This window comes from Helicoverpa armigera, chromosome 10, assembly GCF_030705265.1.
Source record: "Helicoverpa armigera isolate CAAS_96S chromosome 10, ASM3070526v1, whole genome shotgun sequence".
NCBI lineage: Eukaryota > Metazoa > Arthropoda > Insecta > Lepidoptera > Noctuidae > Helicoverpa > Helicoverpa armigera.
The window spans coordinates 6,740,761-6,756,963 of NC_087129.1; the positions used below are offsets into that span (position 1 = coordinate 6,740,761).

Here is a 16,203-nt window from a genome sequence, read left to right on the forward strand (position 1 = left end):
ACGTCAATGTAACGGTCACCCATCCACAAACTGAACGCGGCCTATGCACCTTAACCTTCCTGATTTATCGACATTTTGGAATGTTACTCCGGGCCCCCATATTATGACACACGTGTTTCTCGCAGCCGCGTGAACATGTGTCTGTTAATTCAGTAATCGTGTATCGAGTTAGCACATGTCACCACAGTATGTGTAAGATATTACTGGGAATTTAAAAATCTTGTTGTATGTTTTTGGTGTATGCTGATAATACTCTTTCAATTTACCGAGATTTTCTGGTTTATTTTACTGTATTGACAGAAATCATAACAATGTTGTTTAGCATTAATAAAAAAGTGTAGTACGATTTTCTTGTAATCATAGATTCTACCTAGCTGACGTGGCATACAGAAATAATCCAGTTCTACATATTAAGCACATTCTGAATACCAGTTCACTCTGATTCAACGCCCTGAAAATAGTCTAGAACTCCGTCTTTTTATAGACAACGTATAACACTTTATTTTTATTTAAACGAACTTATCTGATACCGTACTTGACTTAAATAGCAAATAAAATGCTCACATCCTATTTATAACAAGAATATAAGAGTTTTAACGTCAAAAGAGTATGACACTTACGTGTGAAAATGTAGAAAAAGCTTATATGAAAGTAAAATGCATTAAAAATCCAGTGTAGTGCCATAAAAGTGTTCTTTAGAATTCAGCAACCGAACGCAAGTGGTTCATTTGACTTTATAAAAAAAGTTTTAGAACTTAATTTTAGGGTGATATTTTGTGAGTGTTTGTGTTGCACTAGAAGTTTGAATTGCAGTCTTACGTAGATTAAACCAAGGAAACCTGAGTATAGATACCTGCTAGAGAGCCGGTATCGTTATTGTGTTTTTATTTATGACCCATAAAAATATTATATCTGGATTTGTAGATAGAAAAATCATTGATTAATTATTCTTTGCCTATCGATTATTTTGAATGTTAGGGTAAACTACTGATATAAAACACGGTTTCTGACAACCAAACCGTTCGGGACGAGTACTAAGCCCGACATTTGGGCTAGAGACGGCTTTGAACTTCTCATTGCATTGTGAATTGTAAATGTAGCAAGCCTAAGCCAAATGTCTTATTACAGAATTTATGAAATCCTTTAGCGTTTCGCTTGTAAGCTCTTGCTCGGGGAGCTTACCATGAGCTCTTTTTAGCAGAACTCCTAGGTTCAGTCAGAATTTCCTTGAAGTTACAGTAGACTTTGTTTTGGGAAAGTACCTACTTATTAATTTATGAAGGCGAATTTCAGATTGTCAGTAATATTTTTTTAATCAGTAAGTAATAAAAAGTGGAATAATTTTGTTTACTTACCTCACAATGCGATTGACTAATATCAGTCATATTTAATCTGAATACACGATCCCTGTAACAAAATGGGCACTTGAATTAAATTGTTTATGGTAATAACCGTAACGCAAGCAGAAGCACAAGATAATAATAGTTCCTTAGCTGCATTACGTATTCAAATAACAAAAGTAAGACAATCCACGTTGGAATTGAATGAGCTCGGTCCTGGTGGCCGGGTAGCATATGCACAGACAACCACTTTTTTCTCCGTTTTTTGCGTCCACTATCTGCTCAACGAATCGTATAAATTATGCAGAATTGTTAGCCGTTTAACATTAATGCTTTGCTAGTAAAACGGACATCTAGTTTCATTACCGTTTGAATATTTCAAACCTTCCTGTACACACCAATTAATTTATTAAACCTTTGATTAAAGTTTATTACAAATGTTGGAAGTTGTGGTGTTTCTTACATACGTCTTAATTTATAGCAACTAGTGTGTGTGGCTTGTTAACAAAATAAATGGGAACTTCACATCGCATTTGTTAAAGTTAGTGTGAGAATTTGAGAATGTATCGTTCTTGAGAGTACGAGATTTATAGATGTTCTTGTATTAGAACTTACTTGAAGCGGTTACGAGTTTGATAAAGTCCAACGTTACGTGTTAAGATAACGTTATTACTTTTTTAAAGTAATAAAAAATGTGTAGTACACTATTAAAGGCCTACATTTTTACTGATTTATTGAATGCTTGAATTTAATAAAGTTATACACGCTAATACATCATTCTAGTCGCTGAAAAAAAAACAATTTTCTTTATGAATATGTCAAGGTGAACAATTACTTGTTGAATAACAGTGGACAGAAAAAAAATGCATGCTTTAACAACATGCCATTAAAAAGTTTGCAAAAAATCCAAAAAGTCGCCATTTAAATGTTTTAAATAACTGTGAAAAACCACACTCTACTTGATGAGATAGGCAAAAAATTCACGCGTAACTATGAAAAGGAAATATGCATTGGACAGGGAATAACATAAAAAAAATATCATAAATGTGCATTACTCCACTCGCGGCCACATTCGGATGAAACAAAAAGCTTTCTCGGGGGAAATGTGAAAGAATTATTAACTTTTGGACACGTGACGGATAGGTGTCTAAACTGAAAACGAAAATGTTACGCAGAACACATTTGTGACAGACCACTATCAAATTGTATTTTTGAGTATTTTTGGTTTATCATTTTTATTTAGTTCTGATTGATATGTAATTTAGTTTAACAGAAATACTTGAAAATACGAAATACCTACATAAATTAGGTACACCTAAGTACTTATTTTTAGAGGTTAAACGAAACAAGATAGAGTTTAGGATTTAACTTTATTTAAAGCCGTTCTAACACAGCTTGAACTTTAAACAATGTGAACTCCGAAACTACAATATTAACTTAATTAAGTAAAGATAACTTTCACCAATCGCAATAGAATAAAACAAAAAGTAACAAATCCATGTTAGGAGTTTAAACTTCGTGTAATAAAATTAGTGTCGAAATGATAATAGAACAACACGGTACGGTGTAATGACAAGAAAAATGGGCCAGCTAAAGCAAATAAAAGTAGTCAGAAATTGGTGGATAATACGATATCGTGTCTCAAACCCATTTCCCAAGTAAATCATTAAAATGACGGCGAGTGGTTGTGGTAACAACACTAATCAGCTACAATTGTAAACCCCGTATTTATATTGTGGTTTCTGATAAAACTGCTCGATGTATTTATAGGAATAATTAACAGAAAAACAACATAATAAGAAAGGTATTTTTGGTAATTGCAAGCATAATAATAAGAAAGGACCGTTCATTTGGAATTAATTTGTAACAATAACTTGGTTCGTGATATAATTTTCTATAATAATGCTTTAATTATTTATATTTATAGCTTGCGTTTTAAAGGCTTACTTAACTCTCACTTAAAGTAAGCGTGAATAGATAAAGGAAAAGTTAAATTGACTTTTCGCGTCATTGTATTTGTTCAGTTAGAAATATTTGTTTAATTAATATTGCGAAATTTCTCTGCCCGTAGCAGTTATTTTTCATTCATGTATATTACAGCCACGTTCAGGAGTTACGTTATAAAAATGCATTGTTTGCGCAATACTTACATAGCACCAACGTAAAGTGTGTTTCTCTCCTCATTCAAATACAAAGTACGGTAGAAGAGACTGCCGCATGAGAATTCTCTTATATGATCTGAAACAAAGAAACGCATATTTAGTACACTGCAGTCTTTTTTATGATAAGCTTCTTGCGTAACATTAGAATTGCCCTGGAGAGTTCCCGTTTCTACAGTGAACTGAAATTTGTAGTCTTTATTTGAGTAAAGTAACAGTTAGCTTTAATGTAAACTTATTTTGATGGTTGAATATTGTTCAGGCTTAATTATACGGATCACAGATTAGTAATTTATTCTCAAACATGATGTATCGAAATTACAGATAATCAAAACGAACCACTATTAACCGTTATAATTACACTAAAATCTGCTTTCTGACAATTTTTTGTCACGATATCAGACTTTCAAAGGTAGTAAGCATGGCAGTCAAAAATCACAATTAAAAGGCCTTTGGAATGTAAGTATTTAATTAATAAGAAAGTAAACATTACCTCCCAAAAGACTTTCATTGTACGTGTAAATCATTATTTAAGAACAACAATATCCATAAAACTTTCAAAGTCAATTCATTGCTGGTTTATGCAATGGGTTTTTAAGCATTCCATCATTTGCATAAGAATTGGTTATCGACATACAATAACAGTATATTACGCAGGAAACTATGCTATAAATAAAAAGTATGATAATATAAAATGTATGTTATCGAGAGATTAAGTATGTAATAATTTTTGTGAAGCTGTTGTTGATTTATAAGATAATTTAAAACACACAAAATCGGTAGTGGTATTTAGGAATACATAAAAGTAAAGTCTAATGTGGCGTGTCAATCGTTATGGAAGAATAAAACTGAAACCATCTCGACTGTTGGTTCATCATAAACACAATACGACGGGAAGGTTTGCGTTGAATGGGTGATTAATTTTAGTGACAATAAAATAAATAATCAAATATTTATGACCTTTCCTGAGAACATCTAGGTAAATGAAATCATCCATCGAACTAAATTAATAAATTATATTTGTGAATGGCTCTTTCAAAGCTGCCGAACTGCTAATAAAAAATTACTTTTATATTTAAAATGATGATAATGTGTCACTCTTTCAATTAAGTTGTCTTAACAAGACTTAAAAATGTTTATATATTTATTTATTTACAAGGCACACCAACAACTTAAAAATGTTAGCTTCAACCCGACATCTGCCTTCCAAAAATCCAGGATTTATGATCAGACCAAGAAACCATTTACAGTCCAAAACAATAAGAACTATATAAAATTTCAAGTATCCAAAAGTAACAGTCAAGAGACAGACGGACACTGCATCGCAGTTATAAGGTAACACTGAAATCCTCTGGGGCGTCGCACGCCACCTTAAAATAGAGCTTTATTTTTAAAATAGGTACAGTTCTTAAAGTTAGATAAGAACTAACAATACAATGTTTGTATGCAATTTTAGAAGGTAAAGTAATTATAAGTGCGGCATAAGAACATTGTGATTATTGGCAGGTGGTCGGCGGCGAGCACGCTAGCTCACGTGACGCGCAAGCCCGCATCGTCACGTTTACAACGACCTCTACTTAAATATAATTAAACTTTAAGCTATGTGTATGTATAGGCAGAATACTATCTGTTAATATGCATAATGGCTCCGCAAAAAAATAAGGGATCCAACCAAATCTCTACATAACCTACCTATACCTACCTCTATAGCACCTACTTCATCCCACAATTTTTTACTAGTACTATTTGGACATATGCTACTCTGTGTACTTTTTTCTTTGAGAAAAAAATCTTTTCCAAGATTATAGTAGATTGACAACAAGTTAAGTGTTTTTTCTCTACCTTCTATAAATTCCTGTCAAAAATGTAGGTATACTAAATTTTCCATGCATAGCACCAAAGGACACCTATGTGGAAATTACACTGTTTCAGAGTACTGCCATCAAGCTAACTTACTGAGCATGATAGCCAATACACCGTAACATAATCTGTTTTAGTACATTTGATTCACACACACATTCACATTGGCAACCACAACCATAAGATCAGATTTCAAGTTACTAAGGTAAACTGCAAACTAAACCACTTCTGTATGCACGCAGTTAACTCGCAATGACAAGGACTAAGTACCAGATTAATCAAAGTCAACGCTAACTCACATTTATAGAAAACGGGAGGAAAATGTATGAAAGAATCACAGATCCTAATTACACACTCAATTTGCAGAGCCGAGGGTCATCAAATCAAAGTTAAGTAAATGCGGACGGCTGTTTCCTCTGCAAACTTGATTCAATTCTCCTTCAATGAGTCATCCTACGCGTTGATGTAGGAGGGTCTGTAGCCGGCCTTAGGTAAGCTGTCGGTAACAAATTGCATGGTGAACAAATGAAGGCTAATTATTACCGTGATGATTTGGTCAGTGATTCACGTGATAAGTTGACACCGGACAACTCGCCAATTACAACACTAATGAACTCATTGTTTGTAGATCTAATGAACCGTGTAGGTAACTAGGTACCCTGCCGTAGCCGTGTGAACATGATCTTCTTATAATTAATTTTTAATCGGAGCTGAGCTTAATATCAACAAGCTAAAAAAACTTATTTCAACGGTGTTGGAAGTACGGATTTAAGCCGCGAAAGTATTTTTTTCTGAGACAAAAAGCAATTTCCTTATAAATAAGAAAGACTTGATGCTGAAACGAAATGGTATCAAAATACGGAATATACTTACTAACAGATTTTCATTTATAACTTTGGTCGTATTATTTTATAAGCGCAGTTTTGTTCGGAAAATCGTTAAAATATTTACTGAATAAGTATGCCAATATCCGAATTATCCAGCAGGCTTTAGTAAAAACATCAAACCCTATCACTGCATCCAAACGTAGTGCACACAAAGTGACGTAACAAAGTAAAATAAATTAATTTACATCAAATAGGCAATACGGGTAAGTGCGGTTAAAATGTAAATCTATAATAACGAGGTGAGGTATCGCGCGACGGCAGCAATGACGACCGCATTATGCTGATACCATCGCATTGGAGGGTTAAATACCGCAACAAGTAAACGGACGACTGTTTGTTGAAACGTGCCTGCGAGGGTTAACTCGTGTTCGTTCGGAAAATTGTGCTATTTGTTTTTACGTGGAAATGTTGTTTCAATTGTTGGTAGAACTTTGGTGCTGTGTTTTGCCTTCTTGAAGTGGCTTACCATAGGTAATCTCTGACTCTCATCTGAGTTAAAAAAAATCTCCTGTTAGATGACCTATTAAATGTGTGCCATGTAATACATTAATTTAAAAAATAGAGTTTCCTTGCAATAATATGTAGCTCAGTACCATTGAATGCATTAAATACATTTTAAATGAACATTTCCAAATGAATCCTTTTCACCCAAACACCTGATACCCTGAAAGCCTAACCTTACTCAACACCCACACAGCAAGCAATAAAGTGATCTATTCTTAGGACCACTCCGAAATGGTAATGACTACGGATATGTAGACTAGGAATAAAACCCTTTCCATTATTAGATTGGTACATAGGCCTGTAGAAATTAGTACAAATATAACGTAATTATCTTCCAGATATTATGTGCAAAATTCACCAAATGAAATACGAGTTACCACTAAAACAATTTATCACACTGCAATTGTTCTTATTAAGTTGTAAACAAGTTGTAAACGACTTCTTAACACAAGCAACAAAAACAAATTAAAATAAGAAAAGGAAAATATGCGAACAGAAATATGTTGTGCAGACCACAGCAGCTGCGGTACGGATGTCTCCTTTTTATTCCGACGCAATTGTAACTGTGTGCAACGGCCCTACATTTACGTCAGTGTATTAATATCCTTGCATGTATTCGAAAATGGGAGAATTAGCGCTTTAAGCGCATTATGCATGCGTGCTGGCATTAAACTAAATAGCTTTTTCCCGCAGCTTCACTACTCGTTGCGTTGTTCGGCTATATTTTAAGTGCCAGTAATACTGGTTTGTTTTTAAAATTCGTTGCCGGTAATATTGAACGGTAACTTTTGAAACATTTTTCTCCAAGTTTTGGAAGCATCAAAGCGTAAAAACATACTCTATTGAGAAAACTGGCGCCTTGTAAGCATGTTTGATACAATTTACGATACTAGATAACGCTCGGAGCTTCAATTTAATGTAGAAAAATGTAGCAAATATCTGAAAAGTCCGTTCCAGGAGTTACAATGTTGTTACACTCACAAACATCAAAAAAGGATGATATTATTAGGATTTAAAAAATAATGGCCTTAAAAAGTAATGGTGCCCGTTTACCTACTTGTATATATATTCGAACATACGCAGCAAAAATTTACATAGGTAATAAAACAGTCTCATAACTCCCGGTTAACGTACCAGTACACGAAACCAGAAAGTAAATCAGACACCAGCAGTTCAAATAAAGTCTGCGTATTTACAAAGAGCTCACACGAATGTCGGCGACTTGCAGAGAGAGTTGTCTGTGTACTTAAAAAGAACAATTCTCTAGTAAACGTTTTACTAAGCGTCTGCTGAGTTGTCCCCTATCATTGTTTAAAGTATTAAACTCGAAGGTAATGCCACGAACGCAGGTAGGTTGTTTGTGGCGGGAACTACCGCAGTTCTCGCTCTACTTCTTATTTTTCTGGTCGTGATTTCAATGGTTAGGGATATGTAGCATTCTTTTTGCGTGTTTGAGTTGCGCGTCGGTCCGGTCGGAGATGCGGTTCGAGATAACGGCAGTCTTCGTAAATCTGCGCTGTCCGAGTCGACGCTGTGTGCTGCGTTTGGCTCTGTACTCCACATTGATATCTAAAAGAAAATACTGTAGAGAAACCGCACTGACGTGTTTTGCTAAACAACTGTGATTTATTTTCTCTTTACAATTTGAACTTAAATTTTGCTGAAATGTTTCTAGCTTTAGGTGCTCCTAAACATTTCCTACATTTAACGACTTCTGGCAATGTTTATCTCGTACAGTTATGCTCATAATATATGCCTTAAATACATACAACTTTGAAGGTGTTTCTCTGAAACTGGAGGCCGCAATCCTCAAAGGATTTGTATGAAAATTGGCACATTTATAGCTACGGTCTAAATCTCAGTTACATTTGGAGACGGGTTAAATCCTAAGGGTACGTTGATGGGACATATGGTTTAAAAGCAACTCCAGTTAAAAAATAAATTGTGCGCAAATGTGGAAAAGATTCCGTTTATTGTACGCGTGATACCACTTACACAAAAACAATACTGCAAAAGAATTTTGTGAAAAATATTTAGTTGTTACTTTCTCTAACAACAAAAAGCTCAAGCAAACACAAAGTAAAAAATCTTCAAACCAAAGTACTTTAAATGAATTTCAACAAGAGCGATGTAACCAGGAAACATTACCTCGCATTCGATCCAATGTTTCAATTGAGTATTTTACATAAAAGGGGAGAGAAGTAAAAAATAGTACAGATATATGGCGACTGGAGTGGTGACCGGACGCCCCGGGCGCTCATTAAGGCAGGGAGAAGCGCCCAGCACTGTGTTGTTTTTACACGGATTTTACTGTTACAATTACCACGGCAAGGTGACGATGTTTCTTCGTTTAATTTGTTTACAAAAGTTTGTATCTGAGATACGTTAAATTTTACACTAGAATAATGTCTTGATTTTTCGGTATGTACAGTTATATCTACTTAAAAAGATTCTGTTTCTGTAACCAAGTAGCACTGCTTTGTTCCACGTGAGACCTTCTAGTTGTTTTTCTAGCTTGGGAATCCAACTCTTATGTTCAACGAAATGAATGAAATTATTTTTGTATTTGGACATGTACAATGTTTTCAATCAGGAAAGAAATAGCAACTGAAAAGCTGCTTAGAAAATAACCTGGCTGACTATCATCAGAAGATATAAATTTCTTTAGTCTGTTTGTATTTTGAAAATAAAATGTTATCATTTGATATGAGTAAACTACCCCTTAAGACCCAATCCGTAATTGATATTGGGGTCACGCGTTGTGAATTGACAATTGAGCCTTCATGGGCGCAAACCACTACAATACTACTATAAATATTGTTTTCTCTTTCTTCTACAATTCTCTAATAGTTTAAGAAATTACAGATATTCCACAATTTCTCCCCGTTCCCACCATATATGTTAACCTAATGATCTGGATTGATAATACCATAGAAAAATCTAATTAAGGTTAAGACAAGTATGTCGGGTCTACCATAACAAGGATCGTAACCGCAAGTCACCACAACTAGCGGCGTGCACTTTATCTATTAAGAAGATGTCTGCCTTTCAACTAATAGAATTTTTAATCAAGTTGGTTGCGGCGCCGCCTCGGCACAAGTACGCCAGATTAATGTAATTCGACGACGCCATCACAAAGGCAAATTGTAATCCTCCCTCTTTTCATTGTATATTCCCGTAACGTGGCACTCACACAATGTGTCGTATTTTTACTTTATTCGACAAGTCCTTGCATTACGTAGACAAACATGGAGCTGCAGTGTTATTTTATTATTGTGAAAGGAACAAGTGTTTCGCTAACAAACATTGAATTGCTACAAAGGTATGATTTGCATAACGTCATCTCCAATGCGGCCTTTGACTCGGTGTCGGATGGATGTCGCCGGCCCGAGTGGGATGCAGTCGCAATGTTCAGAACGCCCCTTAAATCGGCCGATTGCGGCACAGTCGTTAGGAAGGCCAAAGTGTCGGGACAATTAAGTTGAAGCGGCGATTGTGAACGGTGCCAAAGCGGATGTAGGTCAGTGAGTGCGGAGTGGACCCGCACCACTAAGGTGACAGCAGATTCAACTGCGCCGTGTCATGACCTCCGCTATCCTTGCCGCTTGGCAACGCACCTCGCGTCCCAGATACTCGAACTTTTGTTATTGTTACATATACTCGCCCCTATTTGTACGTATGCAATGAAAAGGCCCTTGAATTTGTTCTATTAACGGCAATATACAACACACCACCCTCGCCATTTGAGCCGATCTAAATTATTTCCATAAAATCTTATCTATAACTTCTTAAAGATGCATTCTACGGAAGGAGCCGGCGTCTATCTAAACAAGAAGGGGAGATAAGGCGGTTTAGTGCACTCATATACAGCGTGCCCCTGATGCAAGACTTCCAAGACTTTAAGTCTGTCGTTATATCGAAGCCATCCATACAAGCTCTTTGACAGTATGACTTTATTGTGAAAGATACTGTACCTACATATGTATAGCTGGTACCAAGCTTTAATCCGATTAGAATGCTTGGAGAAAACTTTCAAGACGCATTTAACTTAAATAAATATTTTATATTTTCATGTGGGTGTACAAAGATTTAAAAAAGCAAAAAAAAGGTATTAAATTAATTACAGGAGTATTTCACCGGGATTAACAATTTACGCGGTGAATAGCAAATTAGCAATCCAGTTACCCCTTATCATATGGAGATTAAATATCGAAACCAGCGATATGTGAGACAGAGCACCTGCCTAATCCTCAGGGATCAGAAGCGATTACGTTATGTTACTAAATAAATTACTTGATTAATTCAATCTCATATAACACTTACGCTCTGTGGTCTGTATTAATTCAAACCCGGTATTATGCATGTAACCACCAGTTTACGCCTCTGAGCTCGTGTTGCAGCACGAAGTAATTCTTTGCAGCTTCTGCCGCGAATTCTAACGTGCTTACCGCCGAGCATACATTATAACCGAACTAGTTCACCATCTGATACTGCTAAAAGCTTCGTACGTTCACCTATGTGACCCTTTTCGAGCAAAATTTTACTCCAGAACGGAGCGACAAAGAATGTTTATACACGAAAGCAAACAAGATTTTTCTCGCTATTTAGAATGCCTCTTTTGGATAGTGTAAAATATGAGTGCGACCGCCGTGAAATGAGCTTTGGGCTCCTGTCAGGCCGCGTCGCCGAGTGCTGTCTGAATTTTGCACAAAGCAATTTTCGTCAATTCGAGAGGGAAAGCATCAAATTAATCCGGTAAAGATAATGAGGACGTAGTATGAGTGTTATTGCCTCGTTAATGTCGTTGATTGGCGTAATTAATATACACATTCATATTAAAGTCAATTTATTTAATTTATCGATGACTGATTTGTTTTGGTAATTAATTTGTCGCTGAGGCAATGTTTTAGTATGCATGACACACATATTTTCAACAGTTTGTATAGTTACTTTTTAATATGTTTGAGGGGAATGTTGTTGTGTCGAATTCAGATTTACACTACAAACAAAAATATTTTATAAGTTATAACGCTATTATTACAATAACATTACACTCGCATTAAAGAATACCACTTGAAATACGTAAAACTGTAGTAACTTAATACTCTGTCATTTTATTTTGCGAGTGTCATCAACACCTTTTGTTCCCGTTAAAATGCAATTTAAACATTCTTTGTTCAAAACATCAATGTTTTAACCAGGTTAAAAGAGTTATTTAAAGTAAAAAGAGACTTAAGTCCAAAAAAAGGCTTTGGAAATTTATCTACATTGCCTAGATTTTATAACAGTATTTTTTTTCACTTTTCTGAAACGAGACTCGGGACATTTTCAGGAGTTACAATTTTATTTCGTTTTTCCATTTTTCAAGAGGGCCACTACAGCTAACTCCTACGAAAACCCGGTTATATGACACAGTAGCGGTCCGTCTATATCCAAAAAAAACCGGTAAAGTGCGAGTGGAACTCACGCACGATGGTTCCGTACCACACTTCACGATTGTTGCATAACCCGTCCTAATTATTTATTTTATTGTAGTTTTCATTAACTTTGTTGTTATAGCAGCAACAGAATTCTGTGAAAATTTCAATTCTGACGGACAACTGTCCTGTTACTGTTTAAATATACAGCTTTATTATACCTACGAATTATGAGTTTGGCCTGAGCCTGACCGTAGCTTCTGATGAAATGGAAAAAATATTGAAATAACAATAAATTAATGGTAGCTCCATTCACATTAGGAGCGTATTCAAAACAAACATCTTGAACTCTTGAGCTGTTCTATATTAGTGTGGCCCCAAATAATTTACGGCAACGAGTAGGAGTCCGAGAAATAAATATGGTTGCGGATGCGGGCGGCGACACGTGGCAAGCCAAGCGTGATGTCGATAGCTCGCGGTCTCCTGTGTCCTACGTCACGCGGACTGTGCACTTATGAGCAAACAAACACACACTGAATAACAAAAGTGAATAATACAACAACAAATTGAATGAATCAAATTGTTAAATGTATATTTTTATTATTTTTTTCAGTGATTTTTTTAGTGACGACAACAAGTCTATTTTGTGAAAATCATATTCAATGGTCCCAATCAATGCTTTTTGAGTAAATACTCGAAAATTATTGAGTATTGTTCCCTAGCGTATGTGTCGTCAAACATGAGGCTAGGTTGATGCTAGAATTCTGTGAAGCTGAAGTTACCTTTAGTTCAGTGAATAGTTTATGTTTTGACCATTCAGAAACGTAAAGTGACGTCGACCAATTTTTGCTACAGCAATAGACGTTTCTAGAAATAGAAAAAAATACTTCGGTAAAAATTAAAAGGGACAGAACAAATCACGCTGACTCACAACTATACCATTCCCTAATGATCATTACTAAGTCCCCTGTCTAGCTGTGCTCCCTTGAGGAAAGAAGGGTGATGATACCAGGATTAAAGGTTGCTTAGAATTCATTAGTTGTAGCAAACGATGTAGGCCTACGTTTATATTTCTTGATGACTTAACAATATTTCCTTTTATTTCAATATCAACATTTCTTTTGCGTATTTTCGCGAGTAACAATTCATACTTTATCTAAAACAGGCATCATGCGCCGTTATACTTTCAGTACATTATGTCTTGTCTGCAACATCTTTTTCATTTCCGACGTATGTCTAAATAACAGAAGTGTTGAATCGTAGCGGGAACAATACACCGCCAAGCGGATGCGTAGCACGCGTCACGCACACATACGTACTACAGCGTGTATGTAATTTAATTCAGCTCATTCAAAAGCGCACACGTACAATATGCAGCCTACAATCAGCAACTGCTACGTGCGTAGCGACAGCTCTACGCTTTTCGTAGACATCGTCGACTTTAGTTATAAGCCCATACAGTCTCGGAATACAACAAATATAATATTCATATTTCTATTTATTTTTTCATTTCCTTTAAACGTGGCTTTCGGTTTGTTTTCTTTGGTTTACTTCCTTATTCACTGAGAATGTATTCTACAAAGCATCTCAAGTCCGTACGTTAAAGATATCATTTTCCTCACGATTCGCCACTAATTGCAAGTGTAGTTAACGCGTTACAGATCATAACTACGCTCATTAAAACTTTCATCTAACATTCTGTGCAGCAGATCCTAAAGATCACTATTACTGAATCGTTTCCACTTCGCTCGTCCTTTATCGAAATACGCTTCACCTTATCAATATTTTTGTAAGCGCTCAGCATTTAGGGAAACGACTGCCCAATATCTGAGTAAGTACAGAAAATATATGTATAGCCACAATAAAATTCAAGTAACACAGTCTGATACACGCAGGGCTACACAAATTACTTCAATAAGCACGCATGATGGAGGACGAGGTTCCCACGAAATGGCGAAATTCCATCCGCCGTGGATGCGCCACTGAATACAAATTCACATGTACTCCAATTATAGGAAAACGATTTGGTACGAATATTCTTGGCAGACTTGCAAATTTCGTCTCGAATCAGCAAAATATACTTATTTTGTTGGGAGTTAGAATGGTCTCGTCATGAATTCGTGACTTTCCTTTTCTGGATGAGCCAAACTAGCCCCCCGAGGGACCAAGAGCTGGATCTGTTAACGTCGCCACTGACGAAAATTGATTGATATTACAAACCACTTTTGTGGTGGCCTTAGTGGACTGTCAACTATGATATTCAACTCCATCTATTCATGAGTGGTATATTTATTTTGCTCACATATACCTTGTTCTGTACAGTACGCCTAGAGCCTTTGTTAAAACTAATAATACAGTGACTAAAAGTAACTAAAGAAACTAAATTAACAAATACAATTACTTGCTCTAATTAGCTAATTAAGTAGATTAAAATAATTTAATCCTTTACGAGTTACAAAGTAAGCTTAATCCAATAAATATAATGCTTCAAATTAAAATCCTTTCTTAATTAAAATGAAACTGTAAATCTGTAAGTAATTGGTAAAATGAACAAATTACATAATTTCCTATTGTAGGTCACACGAGTTTGTTCCGATGTATGTCACGTACACAGGACACGTACGTTGGAAGGACACAAAATGAGTTGTAATTTTAATTAAAACGTCACAACTTTTGAACCCATAATACAATTAGATGGTCTAGCATAAAGTTAACATAATAGCTACGTTCTAATTCAAAACGCGGCGGATTTCAAATTTTCACCTTTACGTAAGAAATGAATTTAATATTTCATTTACATGAGCACTTTGTTGAATAATTTTGAATTTAACTCAAAAGTTTGTTAGCCGACTTTCAGTATTATCCATAAAGAACAATGTTTCGGTGAGTGAAAATATTAAGGTCAGGTTTATAGACTCCCACGGACTGGCTGTCTAGCATTAATACGTCTTATAATAAATAGTAAACTGTCTGAAAAACACGCTTAAAGTCTAGATAATTCACACTTTAATATAGGCCATCAATTTTATTTTGACATGACAACAGTAGTTATATTTATATTCAAATCAATTATATTTCCATTGATATCGAAGTATAGGTAGTACTTACATGACTTGACATAAATTGATAAGTACATGATATATGGTATGGGTTATCTGAATTAAATCAGTTACCCCTATGTCACGCTGCACTTACATATGTAGTTTACACAACAAAGATAAATAAACCCCAGGTACCTACATACTTACTGCTTACACACCTTAGTTGTTTGTGCGTTCTATTACAGGCTGCATAAAGGGAAAGCCGGTTCAAAGTTCAAAACTGAGTACCAGAACATTGTAGGTGCCGACTATGGGCTGAAAAGGGCAATAAGAGAGGGCAAATAGCTCTCGGTGGCGTCTCGCGTCGTCGTCGGCCCGTCGACGTCTCGTGCGCGCCACGTGCGCCATTTTAATTAGCCCTGCAGCTAGCTGCATTAATGAACCCCTTACATTCAATGTCATTTTAAACACTCTTTTAAAAAAAATCATGTTCCAAAATTAAAAAGCTACCGAACTAATTGTTAAATTCTTGATAATGAGACCTATTGACTACGCATATAATATTCAGTTATTTTTTTATATGGACTATTCAAAGTGATTAATTTTGACAGGTCAACCTTCACACCTTGGAACATCATAAGAGCTACTTAGTGAAAGTATGTAGTTGACACAAAAGAAATAGAATGCCTAATATTTTAACAAAATAACAAGGTCTACACTGTGTAAAAAATAAAAAGAGCTTTTTCATTCCTATCTTTTTGTAGCTATTTTTCTTAAAATTCAATTTCTTCCAGTCTTTTTAGGAACATAAATGTTATGTAAGAGGATTTTCATATTATTTGTTCTTGTTGAAAAAGGTCGGCTACAAAAATTAAGTTAGAAACAGTTAAGGAGTAAAGAGAATATAGAATAACATTTAAGTTCAATGTAACATCGTAGTTTATCCACGTACACGGTATAAGTATCTCATACTTAAATGAATTATATAAATAAGA

At 35.4% G+C, this 16,203-nt stretch overlaps 1 protein-coding gene across 2 annotated transcripts in view; it reads right to left on the minus strand.

Annotated features, from left to right (window-relative positions):
* Positions 1–16,203, minus strand: part of LOC110372285 (semaphorin-2A) — a 66,366-nt gene that overhangs the window by 22,470 nt on the left and 27,693 nt on the right. For both annotated transcript variants that reach the window (XM_021328891.3, XM_021328890.3), the window contains exons 2-3: positions 3,491–3,578; positions 1,356–1,407 (exon numbers count right to left, since the gene is read on the minus strand). In XM_021328891.3, coding sequence (XP_021184566.1) covers positions 1,356–1,407; positions 3,491–3,578 — 140 coding nt within the window. The remainder of the gene's footprint in view (positions 1–1,355; positions 1,408–3,490; positions 3,579–16,203) is intronic.